Raw genomic sequence first — 18,954 nt, forward strand, 5'->3', positions numbered from 1 at the left:
GGACACCACTGCGGACCCTGGCATCTGCTCCCCCCAACGCCAGTGGAGTCCCAGGGATAGCTCCTCAATGGCACTTTGAGTCAAGTGCAGGGAGCTCCAGGTCTCACCCTGGCTAGGAAGGTTTAGAGATCTATTTAAGTATTCATTCTCTTCCCACAAACCAGACACCCCTTTCCTTGCCTCCCTGCCTCCAAATCACCAGCTTGGTGACCCGGGCCCAGTGGAGGAAGCAGCCTTCCCACCGCCGACCCTGACTCCATTCATCCGTACCCCTCAGGGGAGCCTATTCCACTGGTGACCCCCTCCCCACTGGGCTCATTTCCCATCCACGTCCCAGGAAGGTGTGGGGAGCCCCTGCAGATGCCTGGCCAACGTACACTGTGTCTGTGCTTTCCCCTAAGCCACTACAACAGTGACTACATCTTGTTTTGTTTAACAAATCCTCACAGAGCACTGACTGTGCCAGGCACCGTGCTAAGCCCTTCACAAATGTTAACTCATCTAATCCTCAGTAAGGACCCAAGAAGGTAGGTACCCTCTTTAGCCGCACTCAGATAGGGAAACTGAGGCACAGGAAATGAGGAGGTAGCTCAGGGTCACAGAAGCTATGACTGGAACCTAGGCTGTCGGTTCCAGCCTGTGCCCTTGGCCTCCACACTGGCTGCCCCTTTGGGGAGGTGGTATAGTCTGACAGTTCTAGGGAATCTACGTGGTGACAGCCCATCCCTCTCTCCACACTCCCAATCCTGCCTGAGGATCCCATTCAGGTCTCTGCCCAGGACCCACACACGCAAACCTAATAAGCAGGAAACTACCCCCCGCCCCGGCCATTGTGAACCCTGCCCACCTCTCACACCCTCTTGCACCCCTCCCATTCTCAGGACGAGCACATATTTCATTGTCCAAACAGGGACACTTTGAGAGTGAAAAGGGCCACTAGTAATAATTACACTAGGACCACAGGTATGGACTGGGACTGTCCAGGTGAAGCTGGACACATGGGGTACTAGTGTGGTACTGCCCACTGGGCTTCTCCCCTTGGCCCTGGCAGAACAGGCGACCTGGAATGGCCGGGGCACCCTTAACACTCTCCCCAGTTTGGGGCCTCGGGTCCTCTTGACCCAGCATCTTCCCTGCCCTTCCCCAGATAAAGGTTGAGTTCATGGCCAGAAGCACTGAAGGATCAAAGATGAGGGAGGATGTAAGAGGCTCCACAGAGCAGAAAGCCTGGGAGGCAAGGGGAAAAGTGGAGTCTTCTGAATTTGATGGATCTGAGTCCAGATCCCACTCTGTCCCTGTACACCATGTGGCCCTGAGCAAGCCTCTTCTGAGCCTCAGTTTCCCATCTGTAAATGGGGACAGCAGTGCTAATCCACAGAAGTGCTGTGAGGAGTCAGTGCTATAAAGGGAATGTCAGTAAACCTTGTTGCCCTGCCTTGGTGATCAGGGGGCAGAAGAGGAGGGCGTCGAGGGGAGAGAGGGTCTGAGGCCACTGCAAAGAGCCCGGCTCCATCTGGGTTTGTGTTTATTCAGTACAGGCCCAGCGCCCAGCCCCTCCCCAGGGAAGTGGCTGAGCGAGGGAATAAAACAAATAAAGGCCGCCGAGGTGAGTGTGACTGGGGTGGGGCCGGCCTAGGGCAAGGTGAGGGTGCGCATGAAACCCTGGTCCCAAGCTCGGCGGTCCACCCGCGGCCCCCTCCCGGCAGGTCTCCGGGGGGCCAGTGGAGGTGCCCGTAAGGAACGGCTCCTGGACTCCCTGCCACCTCTAGCCCCTCTTCCTTTCTGCCCTCTTTCTCCTTCCGAAGGCAGGTCCAGAGACCAAGCTCTCCAGCTGGCTGGGGAGGTGGGGAGGGAAGGTGCAGGGGCCAGCGTCCAGGTCCCAGGCCACAGCCCGGTGCCTTTCCTGGGCGGGCGCCCGGGTTCGCCGTGCTGGGACAGAGGAGCAGGGAGGCGGGCGCCCCGAGCCAGCAGGCCTTTAGGTACCACCCTGTTGTGCGGCAGCCCTGCCCCCACTCCCATGCTGCCGTCCTCCCACTCGCCCTACCCCCCAGATCCGCACCCCAAGGGGGCACTCAGGAGTCACACCAGCTTCCGCCCTTGTCCAGGGGCCCAGCAGCCCCTCGCGCATCCCTGGACGGCTCCCCGGCTGCCGTGTCCTCCTCGTCTTCCTCCCCCTCGTCCTCGCCGTCAGTGAACTCATCCTGGCTGAGGCCGTAGGCCAGCGTGGTGTGGGCCAGGTCCACCTCGATGGGGAAGACGTCGGCGTCACGCAGCACTGAGTAGCAGTCGTTGTAGTACTTGGACATGGTGGACACGAAGCGCTGCAGCTGGAACACGATGTCCTGGACTGGGGCAGGAGGGCGGGCAGATGGGCGCCAGTGGGCCGGGGCTGCCTGCGCGTGGAGAAGACCCTCCCTGCCCGCCTGGGCACCCCATCATGCACCTCACTGACCCCTCGTGCCCCGGGACGGGGCCAGGCCAGGGCTGCCCAGCCCTGCACAGAACCCAGGCCGCCTCCCAGCTCCCAGTCAGGCAGTGGAGGAGCCCTGCCAGGGTCGGGGGATGGTGGACTACACCCCAAGGAGCCCACGGGACACGGCCAGTCCCACCCAGGCCAGGCTCCAGGAAGCTCCCATCTTGGGTCTGACTCAGAGCTCTGCCATGCGCTGGCCCTGGGAGCTCAGGTAAGTACTGTACCTCTCTGGGCCACAGTTTTCCCAGCTGTGAAATGGGGAGAGGATGGTGTAGGGGTTGCCCGAGGCAGGGTGTGGCCCGCGGGCCAGACGCCCGGCCACAGCCCACACCCCTCACCGTGCTTCTGGTCCAGCAGCTCCATCTTCTCCAGCACGTCCTTGCGCATCTGGGAGAAGCGAGCGCGGGCCTCCTGGCGGCAGCGCAGGATCAGGCGGTACTCGTAGTTGCCTGTGCTCACGCGGTACAGGGGCTCCCCTAGAGCCTGGGGCAGGGGAAGCATGTCAGGGACCCTGGGCGGGGTGGGGAGCCTGCTCTGGGGCAGAGGGGGGGTGGGGGCGGGAGGCTGCAGAGCCGACTCACACCCCTGCACAGCACGGCACCCTTCAAAGCTACCATGGCTCCCCATTTCTGAGGCGCCAGGACTCCTAGAAGTGCTTAGTGATAGCTTTGTGAAAAAAAACAACCAAAAAACCAAACCCTTGCCACATTAAATAAATGAATATTTAGTCACAGATGGACCCTGATATCAAAAATATTAAAAACGGGCTTCCCTGAAGGCACAGTGGTTAAGAATCTGCCTGCCAATGCAGGGGACACAATGCAGGGTTTGAGACCTGGTCCAGGAGGATCCCACACGCCATGGAGCAAATAAGCCCGCAAGCCACAACTACTGAGCCTGTGCTCTAGAGCCCATGAGCCACAACTACTGAGCCCACACGCCACAACTACTGAAGCCCATGCGCCTAGAGCCTGTGCTCTGCAACAAGAGAAACCACTGTCATGAGAAGCAATGAAGAGTAGCCCCGCTCACTGCAACTAGAGAAAGCCCACGCGTAGCAACGAAGACCCAACACGGCCAAAAATTAATACATTTAAAAAAAAATTTAAAAATTTAAAAAATCTATTAAAAAAAAATTAAAAAGAAGTAAAAAACCACTTCTCAGGAGTGAGGAAAGTCAGTTTTTCCCTGCAAGAGCCCCACAAAGTCTGGGGGGCAGCTGGTCTGGGAGCAGGCACTGGGAGTGTCCCACAGCAAGCTGGCCAGCACTCCGAGGCCCGGAGGGGCCAGGGGTGGGGGGATCGCCCCAAATCTCCAGAAACAAGAGCCTGGCCAAACCCCCAGGCCTCTCCTGGATTGGCCTGGCCCACCTGGTGTCCCTGGCAGATGCAGCCCATTCTTGGGGCTCTGAGAGGTAGGCAGGGGAAGATTTGTGCACCCCAAGCCTTTCCAATACCACAGCCATGCCCCCTCCCCCCATGGCACTCACAATGCAGCTGTATTCTTCGTCATCCATCTCCTTCACCTTCAAGCAGTAAGACTGTGGGACAGGTGAGGCCAGGTTGTCAGAGGGGCTGCACCACCTGGGTGCCCATCCTGATGTCCCCAGTTCCTCCCATGCCACGCTGTACCCCTCGGCCACCCAGAGGAGCCGGTGTGCCAGGCCTCATGGACCCTGCGCACCCTCTGCTGGGATGAGCCGAGACGTGTCAGGGAGAGGCTGGCCCCTCAGTCAGACTGGTCTTTGCTCGGGAGACTCAGGACAGCCAGGGCACTCATCTAGGAGGGTGGAAAGGGCCTGAGAGACAGCCCAGCATTTACCACACTCAAGTCCCAAGAGATGCTCTGGGAAAAAAGGTTCCATGGTCCAAAGAACTTGGGAAGGCCCCTGAAGGCCCATGTTACGTATGGGTCTATCAAAGGCTCTGATAAGTCCTCAAGCAAAGGACCTTGACCTCTTTGATGGAGTATTTTTCCTCATCTCCTTTCACCACAGAATTATTATTTGAACGTAAAACTCATTAACAACCCTTGGTACCCACTTTATAACCACTGACCTAGTCTAATCCATTGTTAAAAGTGACCAAAAGGATTCCCATGGGGTCAGAGTGCTCCAGAGTGAGGGCTCTACCCACCCAGGCTCCCAGGGGCTCCTCTGAACAGCTGAAGCAGGGCCTAGGCTGCTGCCTGATTCTCCAGCACCTCCCTAGGCCCCTGGTCCCACCTCCTCAATCAGATGTGACCGAGGTTCTGGACCTGCCCTGTTAGCCATTGTGTGGCCGACTGAGGAGGGGCAAATCTCCAGGTGGGCTCTGACTCCAGCAGGCCAGGCCCACACCCACGCAGAGGCTGGAGACCACTTACCAGGTACTCAAACTTCACGTCCAGGTACTTCTTGATGGTGAGGCGAGTGTCTGGGATGGCTTTGTTGAGGTACGTGTTCAGGTCCGTCAGCATCTGGAAGGGGAGGATGGGGCGGACGCTTAAGTCCCCGTGGGCAGAGGGGTCAGGCTGGCCACGGTGGCAAGGAATGGCACTGATGTGTCAATCCTTCTAGTGGACTCAGGTGTCAGAGCCAAAGGGCACTCCTAGACAGCCTTGTCCATTTCAAGGACGAGAAGACAGACTAGGTCAAGGGCAAGCTGTAACTCTGGTAGAGCCAGGGCCAGAAAAGAGCCTGGAGGTCAATGCTGAGGCCACGGAGGAGGAGTGCCTCACCCATGGTCAGCTGTGTAGGACACCAAGCCAGGACCAGCCCCCCGGTGCTCCGAGTCCAGAACAGGACCCTTTCTGCTCACCACACTGCCCCCTCCCCCATCACGTGCTGACATACACACGTTCCACAGGACCTACTGGCTTGATGGTCTTCAGCAGCCGGATGCCAAACTTCTCAATGCTGCGGTGGGCGTCGGCGAACTTCACGAAAGCCTCACTCGCAGCGGGCTGGGGCTCCCGCACCCCAATCACGGAGAACACGTCCCCAAAGGCTGCGTGACAAGTTTGTCCTGAAGGCTGCCCCTACTTGACCCCTTAACGGAGAAGCCAGGGATTTGTTGGGGAGAAGCAAGGCGGGGGGTGTGGCAGGCTGGAGGCCAAGGTCTGCCCGAGGTCTACGTCCCAAGGGAGATGGGTCTACACCTCAAGAAAGGTGAATCTATACCCCTAAGAGAGTTGGACCTACATCCCCAAGGAATGTAGACTCCGGTGTAGACACCCGAGTCTACACCTTGAGGAAGCTGGGTCTACATTCAAGGGAGCTGGCCCTCATTCCCCACAGCGACCAGACCATGGAGAAGGCTGGGTCAAGGTTGAAGGAGGTGTAATTGTCTGGGGGCAAAATACTAGTCTGGGAATCTGGGCCTTAGGTCAACTCTGCCCCTAAGGAGCTGCGTGACCACTTTTTCTATCTGGGCTTTGTTTTCCCAACTGCAAGACGGGGTTAACTGTAGCTGCCCTGCCCAACTAATAACAAACTTGTAGGAAATGAGATCACAAACAAGGAAGGGCCTCGTACATTGTAAGCGGCAGTACAGATAGACGGGACAGGGCCCGGAGGAGTAACTGTGCCCCACAGAAGACAAGCTGGTCTAGGGGACTTCCCTAGCGGTCCAGTGGCTGGGACTCTGCGCTTCCACTGCAGGGGGCCCAGGTTCAATCCCTGGCCAGGGAACTAAGATCCCACAAGCCGTGTGGTGCAGCCAAAAAAAAAAAAAAAAGACTAGCTGGTCTACATGCTCCCGGCTGGCCCCATTATTGCTACACCCCAGCATCTAGACAGTGCCCAGCCCAAACCTGGCCTGAGGTCAGATGCTGCGGTGTCTGCCTGAGCATGGGCATGAGAAAGGCCCCAGGGAGGAGCTTGGCTGCACCCTCACCGTATGGGTGTAGGGGAGGTGCTGAGCCCAGAGAGCAACAAGGGTTTTTCCAGGGTCACGCAGCAGGTTTGGGGCATCCTTACCCCGGTGCGTCTGCGACAGCTCATAAAAGGCCCGTAGGAGGTTCTTGGTGTGTTCTGTCATCCCTGTGGGAGAGACCCAACCAAGGGGGCTGGGGGCACATGGTGGGGACCACACTGGCCCAGGACACGGCCTCCAAACGCCCACCCCACCACGAGGCCCTCACTGCTCTTGGGTTTCAGACTCTTCTCACTAGGTTTACATGTGCCATTATTTGATTTTTATGGGCATGTATTACTTCTACAATCAGAAAAAGTATGTCTTGGGCTTCCCTGGTGGCGCAGTGGTTAAAAATCCCCCTGCCAATGCAGATGACACGGGTTCAAGCCCTGGTCCGGGAAGATCCCACATGCCACGGAGCAACTAAGCCCATGCGCCACAACTACTGAGCCCGCGTGCTACAACTACTGAGCCCACATGCTACAACTACTGAAGCCCGCAAGCCTAGAGCCCGTGCTCCGCAACAAGAGAAGCCACAGTGATGAGCCTGCGCACCGCAACAAAGAGTAGCCCCCACTCGCTGCAACTAGAGAAAGCCTGCGAGCAGCAACGAAGACCCAACACAGCCAAAAATAAATACGTTTTTTTTTAAAAAAAGAAGTATGTCTTAAGATTTTTTTTCCTTATGAATATTTAATGGCCATGCTCCTAGAATTGCGTAGGCTGGCACTCTGCCCCCACTGCCATCATCTTTAGAGCAGGGCTCCAGAGCTTCACCCCAGGGCAGAGCCAGTGCTAGGCACTTTCCAGACCGGGATACCCCACCACCACGGGGCTGCCAGCCGGAGGGTGCACCTGCCCACCTTTATACAGCTCGGCGGTCCGCTCCAGCTCCTCAAGCCTCTTGACAAGCCCATCTGTGGGGATCAGAGAGCCACAGGGTCAGGGGAGAGCCCCACAGGTCACCTGAGCCAGGCTTGGGAGGGGCAAGGTCGCCCCCAGAGGAGCAGCACAGGATGTGGTCCCAGGGAGGGGGACTTGGCACCTCAGGGTCAGCTTGGCTCACTGGTGTTTTGCAGAGAGCCCGGCACACCCAGACAAGTGGGGGCAGGCAGGGCAGCCCTCAGGATGCTCCTGAGATAAGCGCCAGCCCAGCAGGCTGGGACACAGCAAAGGGGCAGAAAGATGAAGAGGATGCGGGTACTTCCAGAAATCAGGAGTGAAAACCAGTTGGGCCGTCCCCAAGGCCAAGCCCGCGGGTGGCTCCCCACGGCCAGCAGAAGGCAGGCCCATGCCTGGCAGTCAAGGCCCTGGGACTTCTAACATACTCCCTGCTGAAAGCCAAGAAGCAAGGCAGTCAGAGACAAGCAGGAGAGACGGGACGCCCCAACAATAACTCTAAGGTAGGCTCAAAGGCAGCCCCTACCACCACCGCTGGCTCAGAGACGAGAGCAATCCGGGGAGGGGAGAGAAACTCAGCGAGGGCCTCGAGGAAGAGCCTGCATGGGAGCGGGCCCTGGTGATCATCTTCGCTGGCTTCACAGGTAGTTTACTGAGCACCCACTGTGTGCCAGACCCCCTGTTAGGCCCAGGAATGACCGTGGTGAATGAAATCTGAGTTGTGCCCTCAAGGCTCATAGTCCAGCAGTGACACTGGCCAGGCCATGACTGGTAGGGACAGTAAGGGCTGTAAGCTGAGGGGCAGGGGCAGTTGCCTCACCTCAAGGGCTCAAAACGAGAGCAAGTGGCTTGCCAGGGAGGGGGCCGCATTCCAGATTGGGGTGGGTGGTTCTCCCACCAGCAGCAAGTGGCACCCTCCTCCACTCCAACAGGGCTGAGGTCCACCCCCAACTCCCCACCGGGAGCACTGGCAGCAAATGCAGGGCAGGGCCCATGTTGGTGGCTTCCTTGCCCGGCACCTCCTAGACAGGGCCTGGCCTTACTGAGTGACCTCCACGCAGCTCAGTCCTTCTTCCACATGAGCCTTTGAGGCAGAGACTACTTTGCTCATCTTGTAGAGAAAATCGAGGGACAGAGAGGTAAAGCAACTTGCCTAAAGGCACACAGCGAGGGCTGTGCAGGCTGGGGTGCCCTCTGTCCCCCAGTCTCCTGCACTGACCTGGGCCAGGGTTTTCAGAGTGGCGGGAGAGAAGGGGAGTAGCAGAAGCCGGGCCTGGGCCTTTCTCTGGGCAGAGAAGGCGGCTGTGTGTTGGGCTGTCAGGGAGGAAGGCCCGGGCTCTGGGGGCTGGAAGGGAGCACCTCGGAGGTCTTCAGGAGGCTTCGGCCACCGGGCTGGCCTCCAGACCCTGGCTCCCCAGAGCCTTGGCCCCCGGCCAGACTGGCAGGGAAGGAGCCACGTAAGCGCCATGCTGTTGTTTTTAGCTGGGTCATGGGACATCATGACAGCTTCAATTTTAGAAACCCTATTTAAGGCTGGGGAAATTGCAAGGTCTGGGGGGGAAAAACACAACAACCAGTTCTAATTTCATCCCAACGCGTGGTAACTACAGTAACAGGGATTTATAGACACCAAGAAGCTGGAAATAGCAGCCGCCACTTTTGTACCCCATTTGGAACAAGCTCAGACCCCTCCTCCCCCGCATCCCAGCCAATAAAGCCCGGTGTGCCCAGCTGAGCCTACAATGTATGTAGGTATTTATATCTGTCCCCACACGTACACAGCAGAGCTGCTGCTATTTATAAACTCAGGCTGGTGACAGCAGGAGCAGGTCCGAGTGCTTCACTGGCCCCCTGGGGAGACAGCGTGTGTGTGTGTGTGTGTGTGTGTGTGTGTATATGTGTGTGTATGTGTGTGTGTGCGCGCACGCACACGCGTGGGCGTGAATGTGCGTGTACGCGGTTTTCCCCCAGCCTGAGGCAGGCAGCCACCTCCAGCCCTGGGATGCGGGCAGCAGCGCCACCTCCTGGAGAGAGGTGGGGCAGGGCGGGCAGTGTGGGAGCAGTGCAGTGCATGCTGGGGTGACAAGAGGGCACAGGGTGGAACCGGGCCGGCGGGGGCGGGGGGCGCTGCGTGGGAGGCCTTGGCTGCGTGAGAGCAGCTGGGAGCAGTGGCGAAGGCACCAGCTTGGGGAGCTGAAGGGAGGCACCTCCCCAACAGGAATTTGTCTCATCTGTGACCTGGGCCTGTGAACCCTTGCTGGGGAATAGAGGACACTGGCTGTAAGATGCCTACGCTGACTATTGTGAATGCTCTGGAAGCGGGAGAGGCCTCCAAGGGTGCAGCCTGGTGGGCAGCCACGGTGCCCCCGCCCCTGAGGCCTGGGCCTGAGTCCTCTGGGACCGAGGGTCAGGGGGTGGAAGGAGGGGACTCACCATTGCACAGGATGGCCCGGCTCAGGCCCAGAGCATCTGCGGTCCCCGAACTCATGTTCTCGACCAGCCGATGCTTCACCTTCTTCAACACTGGGACCAGGTGAGAAAGGAACTCAGTGAGATAGTCTGGGCCCCCAGGCCATCCCTGCCCCATCGTGACTCACTGGGAGTGACACTAGGGGCAGAAGGGGCTGAACTGGGGTTTGGTGTGTGGGTGACTGTGAAGTAGGGAGGGTCCCAGTGAGGGGTTCTGGGCCCCCGCCCTGTTCATTCTCTACCTGAGGGAGGCACTGGGAGACTGGAAGTGTAAATATGTAAAGCGCTTAACCAAGGGCCTGGCACTCAAAGTGGCTACTGGCTACCACTGAGAGCCCAGAGCTGCCCAGGCTTGATTCCAGCCCACAGGCTGACCACGGAGAACCTCTCCTCCGTCTCTCCTCCACTTCCGGGAGCAGAGGCACCATCAGTGACAACTGGCCTCAGGCTCCAGACTCGGTTACTGCGTATGTGGTCACATACTCGGTCCTTGGAAGGGGACTAGGATGGGACCAGAGGGTTTTAGAGGAAGAACCTCCAGGACAGACTTGATCTGCCCTTAGCCTCTTTCCTTAAAAACCAGGAGGAGGCTCTGGCCCAAGGGTGTAGGAAAAGGGTGCTGGATCCCAGAGCCAAGAGATCTGGGTGTGCCTTCACCCAGGGGACACAGCATCTCTCTGGATCTCGGGCCTTGATCTGGAATGAAGTGGCTGGCCCAGAGGACCTTGAAGCTACTGTCCAGCTCTTGAGCCTTGAAGCCTCCTCAGAACCATGGCCTAGACCCCCTAGCAGGAGGCAACATGTCCCAGGGCACGCTATGGGCAGAAGGGCTGGCTTCTGCCCCAAAGCTGAGGTCCAGTTCAGACCCTGAGTCTTTCTGGGAGCAGGTGCGTAGAAGGGGCCAGGGCTGAGGAGGGATATGCAGGTGGGCATGAGGTACCAGGCCAGGGCTGGGCTGCCCTCCCTTTCAGAAGGGTGAGGGACTGGGTCTGGTGAGCTGGAGGGCTGCCCTACAAAGGACAACCCTAGGGCAGCAAGGTCCCAGAGGAGGTGGCTGGGGGAAGGGGGTAAAACACAGGGCAGGGAGAAACCAGGGACAGGTTCCTGGGACCAGCTGCAGGGGGAGCACCCCTGGGTCCTCCCAGGCCCTTTGGATCGGCTTGGTCAGAAGAGTCAGAGACCACAACCATGTGAGTACTGATGCATTGTCATAAGAATGCAGAACAGGGGCTTACAGGGCCACTGGACGCCACTGCCCCAGCCCAGCTTACCAATGTCCAGGGACATGCCCTGCTTGGGGTCCGCCTGCAGCTTGTTGTAGTGGATAGTCACCTCCCCCTGGAAAAGCAGGACAAGCAGAGTTGTGACAGAGTCCCCCGGACCCCAAGCCCCTTCCCGGCAGAGGCCTGTTTTCCCTGGAGTTTGTGGTCATGAAAAAATCCTGAGCCCTGGAAAAAGGTCCCTCCTTCTCTCACCACCCACCAGGCCCTGGAGAATCAGCAGGGACAAGGGCAGACAAGGTCCTTGTTGACACTGAGCTCGCAGCCTGGCGATCTCTGATGTCCTGTGCCCCTGCCACCCCCATGCCACGGCCACACTCCAAACCTCTGCGACATCATTTTTCCTGCCACACAGAGGATCTTCTCCCGCGCTCTAAACCATCCCCATCCTCCCTCCATTCACTCCACAGACTGTCCCAGCACGTTCTCTGTGCCTGGTGCTGGGATGGAGGAAGCAGGTGCAGGGGCAGCCCCAGCCCCCAAGGGCCTGAGGCCAGCAAGGGAGGCCGATGCAATTCAGGGAAATTACATGAATTGCAGTCTAGTTGACTGGAAGAGAGGTGGTGCTCCTCCTGAGAAGCCTCCCCTGACCATGTGAGGCCACCCAGATCACTCTCTCTCTGTTCTTGAAATCCTAAGACCTTTGAACTTGGGACAGAATCCATTCAAATGCAAAACAGGGTTTCAAAATTGCCTCCTAAGTGACCCAACGTAGTGAATCAGGGGTAGATGCCAAAGGCTCTCGGGCTGCAGCGCAGTGTGCTCAGGGCTGCAGCGCAGTGTGCTCAGGGCCGCCGTGGGGAAAGGAAGGAGCGCTGCAGCGGCAGTCAGACCTGGGCTCTGGTCCGGCTGTGTGACCACAAGCAAACCCTTCCACCCACTCTGGGCACCAGTAAAATAGGGGCTGTATCTCTGCCTGGCATCCAAACGTGGGAGCTGGGGAGTCCCTGTGCAATGGCAAGGCTGTGCTCACACACCAAAAGCTCCTTTCTCGTGGGCAACGTGAGGGGCTGGCGCGACACGGGTCTGGGAGGACGAGAAGGGCTCTGGTGAGTAGAGATGGGGGGATGAGGGAGGGGATCCAGAGGGGGCACATGCACCCCACTTCTGTACCAGAATGAAACACGGTACAGAGGACACGGAGGACGGATGGGAGGTGAGGTGAGGAGAGGTTTGGATGGATGGGGTGAGGGAGCTCAAACACTCGGCCAAGCTCAACATACAGCTGGGATGCTTGACTCTCAGATTTTTAAATCATCCTGTGGCTTTGCACCTCCTTCACTGTTTTGGTTTCCCAAGAGCTACTAGCAGCAAAAATCTCTAGGAAATGGCCAAAGGGCTGCATGCTTCCGGGACTGGCCGGAATGCTGCCTGCCATTCAGGGAGAGAGGGGCCCTGTGGGGAGAGGCCTTGGCCTGGAGCAGCGGGGGCAGGGAGGGGGAAGCGGGGAACAGGCAGAGTGCTGTGTGGTCTGCAGAACAGGAGACCATCCGCTGGACCAGGAGCTGCCCCAGGCTGCCCCAGGGCCCAGGGGACTGAAAGTTCCTACAGGGACGGGGGTTGGGGGGAGGGGTCCCTCTTTCCCTCTTACAACTTCCTGGGCCCAGCATGGCCCGGTGGACATTTACTGGATGTCTACTGACCCAGGTAGCTTCACCTCAGACTTCCAGCTTCGGCTCCAGCCCTGACTGGGGACACACTGGCCCGCCCTGAGGAGTGGTTCCAAGTCTGACAGCTCCCCTGGGAGCTCGAGGATGGGGACCTTTCAGTCCTGGTGCCCACTCTTTCACCAAGGCCCAGCACAAGTCCTGGATCATAAATAGTATCTACTGAATGAACACGGAAGAAACCCAGGGAGCCGGGATGTGACCCAGACCCTGATGCACCGAGGAGGGAGTTGTGAAAGGGCCAGTCCCCCCTTCCAGGCCCCCTGCAGGCTGGAGGTCTCAGAAGGGCCTCTGTGCCCCCAGTCCCGCAGCAGCCCTTACCTTCACCTCCTGAATCATCTTGGCCACCTCCACCTTAGTTTTTCCTTTGATTGACCTGCCATTGACCCCGGTGATCTCATCACCAGCTGCCACGGTGCCGTCCAGCGCGGCTGGGGTGTTGTCAAACACCTGTGGGTGCATAAGGGGGTGGGGAGAAAAGGAAAGCTGGGAAGAAATCTGGTGGGGGACAGTCATTCCCTCCACCCTAACCGGCACCCGGCTCCGTCCTGGTCTCTACCCTCTATCCCTTAAGTGGTGCTGGAGAAGGGCAAGGGGAGAAAACACCCTAACAACCAAAAACGAGTGACCCACATTCTTGGGGGAGGGGAAGGGGGAACTGGAGGTAAATGCGACTGATGAGACTTTCCTCTTCTGGTATCAAATACACCAAACCTTACACGACCACAGGAGTGTTTGCTCCTCCCAAGCCATTTCTTGAGATTTTTTCCAACAACGCTGCACTGAGCTGACTCGGAGCCCCAAGGCACCACTTATCAGTTCCTGCTCTTCATCTCTGTCTCCAAGGAGCAAGGGCCCCGCCACACATGTGAGCCCCTTCTCCCAAGATGACCCCTAACACAGGGTCTGCACTCACTGGCTGAGTGCAGCTGAATGTGTCTGTTAAAGGACAGATGTATGGGGGACGCTCAGGGCAAGGGGTGAGCAGGCTACACAGGTGTGTGCTGAGACGGACCCAAGAATACAAAAGTCACATCAGGCAAAAACCACTAGGAGAGATGCCAAAATTATTAGCTGTCTCCCCTATACCTTATCTTTAGTTTCCAAGTTTTCTATGCAAAGCACGTAGAAAGAATATTTCATGATGTTTCATATATGTTAATATTATAAGAAAAAAATGAAATAATTAAGACAAACGTTTCTTTCTGCTACCTTCCAAGAATGACAATAAAAACATCATGATTATTTGAAAAAGAATGGTAAAGGAGATCACAACAATAAAAGATATATAGCCGTTTCTGGAAGATGGAACAGTGGGGATCCAAGGGCCTGCAGAAGGGGTTGATGAAAGAGAGCTAATCTTTGCTGGAAACTGCCAGCAGGCCAGGAAACAGACCTCTGAAAACATCCTTAGGTGGGTGGAAGGCAAGGTAGAAAGTAGGGGGACAGACTCAACTCCAGGCTCCCTCCCCACCCACACAACCCTCCACGACCCCTTCTCTGGGGAACACGGAGGACACGGGAATGCCAATGCCTCAGCACCGGCCACTGGCTCCCTGCCCACATCCTGCTGGAGCTTCAGCAGTGGACTTTTCCCAGACCGTCACGGGTTTTGGCAGACAGTCCGCACTGAAGCCTCTGGGCCCCCCCGAAGCAGCCGCAGGGATTAAGGCGGGGGGGGGAGGGCGGGCAGGGACCAGCATTTCTAGAGTCTTCAGGCAGTGCCATCTGGTACAGCAGGAGAGCATGTGGATGCTTTGGAGCTTGTCAGATCTGCTTTCTAACTTGGCCTCTACCACTTAGCTGGCTAGGGACCTGGGCCAGGACCTGGGTCTGCTCACCTAGAAAACCACACAAGGGCTTCCCTCGTGGCACAGCGGTTAAGAATCTGCCTGCCAATGCAGGGCACACGGGTTCAAGCCCTGGTCCGGGAAGATCCCACATGCTGCGGAGCAACTAAGCCCGTGCGCCCCAACTACTGAGCCCACGTGCCACAAGTACTGAGGAGCCCGTGCTCCTCAACAAGAGAAGCCACCACAGTGAGAGGCCCGTGCACCGCAAGGAAGAGTAGCCCCCGCTTGCCGCAACTAGAGAAAGCCCATGCGCAGCAGCGAAGACCCAACAGAGCCAAAAATAAATAAGTAAATAAATAAATTTATTTAAAAAAATAATAATAATAATAATAAACTATACGGGAGGATGTGCAGAGGTCATATGCAAACACTATGCCATTTTTAAAAAAGGACAAAAAACCAGCATGTTACTATGCTCTGAGCTCTCTGAAGGCGGGGTCTCTGTTTTCTTGCTTTCTTGTTACTAGTGGCTACGAAAGAGCCTGGCCAGGCCCTCAGAAAATATTTCCCGAACATAATATCTGTTGTACTGATACTGATTTAACCAAAATTGACACGATAAGTATGTTGGGAAGACAGAGTGAGAAGAAGCAGGTTTTGGAAGAAAGCTAAATTTTTATCTCCTAGACTGAGAGAAGCTGACAGATGTTTACAAGCAATAGACCAAAAAATAACAGGATAAGCATCTTACTGGGAAAAATGGGACCTCACACCTGAATCAACAGCTAAAAGGGTGGGAAGCGGTGTTGCTTCTGGGATTGGCGGGGGTGGGGGGAAGGGCAGCGAGAAGGCGTCAAGCAGAGGGGATTGCTTATTTGACACTAGCCTTTTAGTACTCTTGACTTGTTCAAAGCAAGTCAGATAGCCTTTGACTAAAAATAAAATGGACTTTCAAAAAAAATCAATTCTATTATTTTATAATCACAGCTCATATTAAGAACAAACCTGGCCCCCCACAGGTGGCGAGGGGGAGGTGGCAGGGGAGGCTGAGCAGGGAGATGGCAAGGAGGCCAGGCCTGGGGGAGGCCTCCCTAACACCTCCTGGGCCAGAGGAGGCCAAAGCGCTCGTAAAGGCCACACGCTAAGCAGGCAAGACCAGATCCAGGGCATCTCCACCTTCTAGGCCTTAGAAGTGACTCTTTTGCAAGATCCTCAGAGAAACTGCAGTTTCCCATCTGCCACCAATGGCTACATAGCTGAGAAGGTTAAAACATAGCTGGAATCCAGGTCAAGTTTATGTCTGAGCGGGGCAAGCTCCCTTCCAAGGCTACAGAAAGATCACTGACTCTGACCAGCCACATAATAAACGAGGCCTGTCCCCACTCCTGCGTCACAGCTGACAGAATATCGCCAGGGCATCCCTCCTTATAAGGACCACAGAATTGTTCAGTATCGCTGGCAGATCATCTGGGAAAGTGAACTGTCATAAAAATAATAGCAGCTGCTATCGAGGGAGTGCTGCTTAAGGGCCGGACACTGTGTGATGTCATTTTGTTTAATCTTCACAACAACCCAAAGATGCCCAGATCTACATATTTTATATCCCCATTTTCCAGGTGAGGAAACTGAGGCCCAGAGAGCTTAAGTAACTAGTTAATAAGCAGGGAAGCTTGCACTTGGACTCAGGCCATTATTATTCCATAGTCTTTTAGTCTTTCCATTATGCTTCACTTGTGTTAGTACCAAAGGCTGATGATTTTATTGATTCACTGATGACATTTTTATTGAAGGTCCGCTATTTGCCAGGCGTTGTACAAGGTACTGACTGCAGTGAAAAAGCAAACTGGGATCCTGCCCTCATAGTGCAAAGAGTCTGGAAAAGAAGTTAGATACAGAACTAATGAGCAAATCCATGAGTACAGATGGTGATAAGTGCTGAGAAGGAAAAGAACAGACTGGAATGATAGAGAAAAACAAGGGCGGACCTACTGACAGTGGGTGTTCGGGGAAGCCCCTCTGAAGAGAATGAGGAGTCAGCTGTGCAGAGTGGAGTAATGAACCTCTGTCACGCCCAAGTAGGGAGGTGGCTCGCCGCCTCCAGCACCTCCCTTCCACCTCCAAAGCACTTAATACCTGGACAATATACAGGCAGGGACAGTACTGGGCTCCTCCTCCAATGCTGATCCCAATCAGGTTCTGAGCATCCTTCTGCAAGGTCACCTTCCCAGGTACAGTAGGGATTCCGCTGGAGAGAGAAGCACGTGCAGCTGAGTCCCCTGGAGAAAGGATGACTGGAGGGGACGGGGACAGACAGGCCTTCTAAAACTCCCAAGGGCCTCCAAGTGCTGCACAGCCTTTTCTCTTTCTCACTTGGCCAAAAAGACAGCATTTTGTGCTGGAACGTCACAGAGCTCTTGGAGCCATGCTGATGGGGGATCAAATCCCAATTCAGCCATTTATCAGCTGCGGGACTTGGGTAAGTAAGTCACCCTCTCTGCATCTCAGTTTCCTCATCCATAAAATGGTATGGATAAAAAATGGCCACTTTATCAAAGTTCTTGGAAGAAAGTACATGGAAGGCACTTAACACCAACCCAGCCCAGAGCAGGCACTCCGTAAAAATAGGTCCCCCTTCCCTTTCTTTCATTCTCCCTCTAAGATTTGAGTCAGACTCTATCCTTGTCACCTTCTCAGGCACATATGGAACATAACAGTCACCTCCTCCAGGAAGCCTTCTCCTGTTAAACTATCCATCACCCATCTGTCAATTGCTGTACTCAATTACCTCTCAGTTTTCACTATACACTAGCACTTATTTATGTTTTGTGGTAAATATTCTCATTTATTCTCTTATTCACTTGACAAACATTTGCTAACAACCTATTGATGCTGAGCATCATACTAAGTGCTGAGGACACAGAAAGGCATTGGACGCAGTCCTTGCTCTGCGGGAGGATATATTCTATTAAGGAAACTAACTTAATTTTTGAAAATCTGCCCCACTGATCATACGCTGGGGAGGAAAGTATGTTTATGATATTCCTAGTCAGCCTTCAAAATGTGGCCCAACTGTCACCTCCTCTATGAAGCCTTCCCTGAACACCCCAGCAGAGGCACTGCTTGGCCTGCTGGGTTCTCCTCGTAGCCAGGTCATTCTCCATTAGCACCCTTATGGCCCTGAACTGTATTTATCCATCAATGTGTCCACAGCCCCCTACAGACGGTGAGCTCCTGGAAGGGCAGGATTCATTTCTGCTACAGTACGAGACCTAATCTGCTGAGAAGCAAGGGTCTGTGGAACTGGTAAGTCCAGGCACCTGAGAGACCTGGGGCTCCTGCACTAGTGGGACTTGGGGTAACAACATACTCACAGTTTATCCTCCTCGATGTCATAATCCAAGTCTGCAAACATGGTTCCGAGAGTTTCAGTGGGCTGGCTTACTGCCCAACTCGGCAGGGGAATGGGGAACTGGATCCGGGAAAGAAAAGAGCACAGGGCTTAGGGAACAAGTGCCTAAATGCCAACCCCAACCCCGGCGATCTGGGAGAGCCGGGCCCTCCCCCTCCCCTCCGGACGATGGGGGTAGTCCCCGGGGTGGGGGGTGGGTAAGTGATTCTTACTAGGTACAGGGGGGACTCCAGGCCAGGGCGGGGCCTCAGATTCCAGGGCCCGCCCCACGGGTCTCCAGGCCCTTGGGAGCTCGCCTCTGTCGCTCACCGGAAGCGCCAGTACCACAGCCGGGTCCGGGCCAGGCTGGCACCTGAACGCACCTGCCGTTCCACCTGTCGGCGGCCGCGACTGTCGCGTCACTTCCGGGGGGACGCGGAAGTCCCGTCTTCCCGCACTGGGTATTTGCCTGGGTCCCTACAGGCAACCCTTCCCTCCCTGCCTCTCGGGGTTCCCAGAACGAGGAAAGAGAACAAGTATTGACGGAAGCTCTCCTTTAGCATGAAAAAGCGGAAAGAGAGGAAACGTCCGGACAGGCCGACGGCGCTCAACCCCGCCCCTTGCCCTGTGGCCGCCGCCATCTTGGTAAGGTCAGGGTTCCTCCCAGCTTCCTCAGCGGGACGCCGGGGGACCAAGCCGCCTGGCTGGTTGCCGTAGCAACGGAAGCATCCTTAGGCGGGGAGACCTCCAGAGAAGTTCAGTGGACTACAAACCCCGACACTCTCCCTTTCACATTTTCAGCACCCCGTCCTAGGGTGCCGTCACTCCTCTACTAGAATGAGAGTGTCCGAGCTGGAAGGATACTTCGAGATGCCAGCCTAATAGGAGTTTTGCAGGCCAGGAAACTAAGCGCCAGAGGGGAAGAGATTTTGTCCAGAGCCACCTACAGTTAATATAAGATCCAGATCTCGACCCTGAGACTCCTGCCACCTACTTCAGTGCCCGTCTTAACACCTGCACACCTGTGGTCAGTGGCTCTGCTACTGACAGATTGGATTCCCTCCCCTTTCCTTTACGAGCCTCCTTTC

The 18,954-nt window shown here is 56.1% G+C and overlaps 1 protein-coding gene across 3 annotated transcripts; it reads right to left on the reverse strand.

The window, feature by feature from the left end:
- Positions 1–1,508: 1,508 nt before the first annotated feature.
- Positions 1,509–18,480, reverse strand: PICK1 (protein interacting with PRKCA 1). 3 transcript variants are annotated; one of them, XM_081249737.1, is made up of 13 exons: positions 18,100–18,478; positions 17,850–17,947; positions 16,612–16,723; positions 13,007–13,135; positions 11,010–11,076; positions 9,703–9,792; positions 7,233–7,286; positions 6,432–6,494; positions 5,327–5,460; positions 4,838–4,930; positions 3,963–4,013; positions 2,812–2,956; positions 1,509–2,347 (listed from the first exon to the last, which is right to left on the reverse strand). In XM_081249737.1, the coding sequence occupies exons 2-13, from the start codon at positions 17,888–17,890 to the stop codon at positions 2,073–2,075; spliced, it is 1,254 nt and encodes a 417-aa protein (XP_081105863.1). In that variant the 5' UTR covers positions 17,891–17,947; positions 18,100–18,478; the 3' UTR covers positions 1,509–2,072. The 3 variants fall into 3 exon arrangements, with proteins under 3 accessions (XP_081105863.1, XP_081105864.1, XP_081105865.1); XM_081249739.1 differs by having other exon boundaries at positions 2,137–2,342; positions 18,100–18,480; XM_081249738.1 differs by lacking the exon at positions 7,233–7,286 and having other exon boundaries at positions 18,100–18,479.
- Positions 18,481–18,954: the final 474 nt, after the last annotated feature.

This window comes from Mesoplodon bidens (genome assembly GCF_964165515.1).
Source record: "Mesoplodon bidens genome assembly, chromosome: 11".
In the NCBI taxonomy this organism is placed as follows: Eukaryota; Metazoa; Chordata; class Mammalia; order Artiodactyla; family Ziphiidae; genus Mesoplodon; species Mesoplodon bidens.

Excerpts from the sequence above, each read along its gene's own strand:
- PICK1 (XM_081249737.1), bottom strand. The coding sequence starts at position 17,890 with ATGTTTGCAGACTTGGATTATGACATCGAGGAGGATAAACT. Across the intron at positions 11,077-13,006 it reads AGATGATTCAGGAGGTGAAG|GGGGAGGTGACTATCCACTA; the intron begins GTAAGGGCTGCT and ends CTGCTTTTCCAG. Across the intron at positions 4,931-5,326 it reads TGCTGAAGACCATCAAGCCA|ATGCTGACGGACCTGAACAC; the intron begins GTAGGTCCTGTG and ends CTCCCCTTCCAG.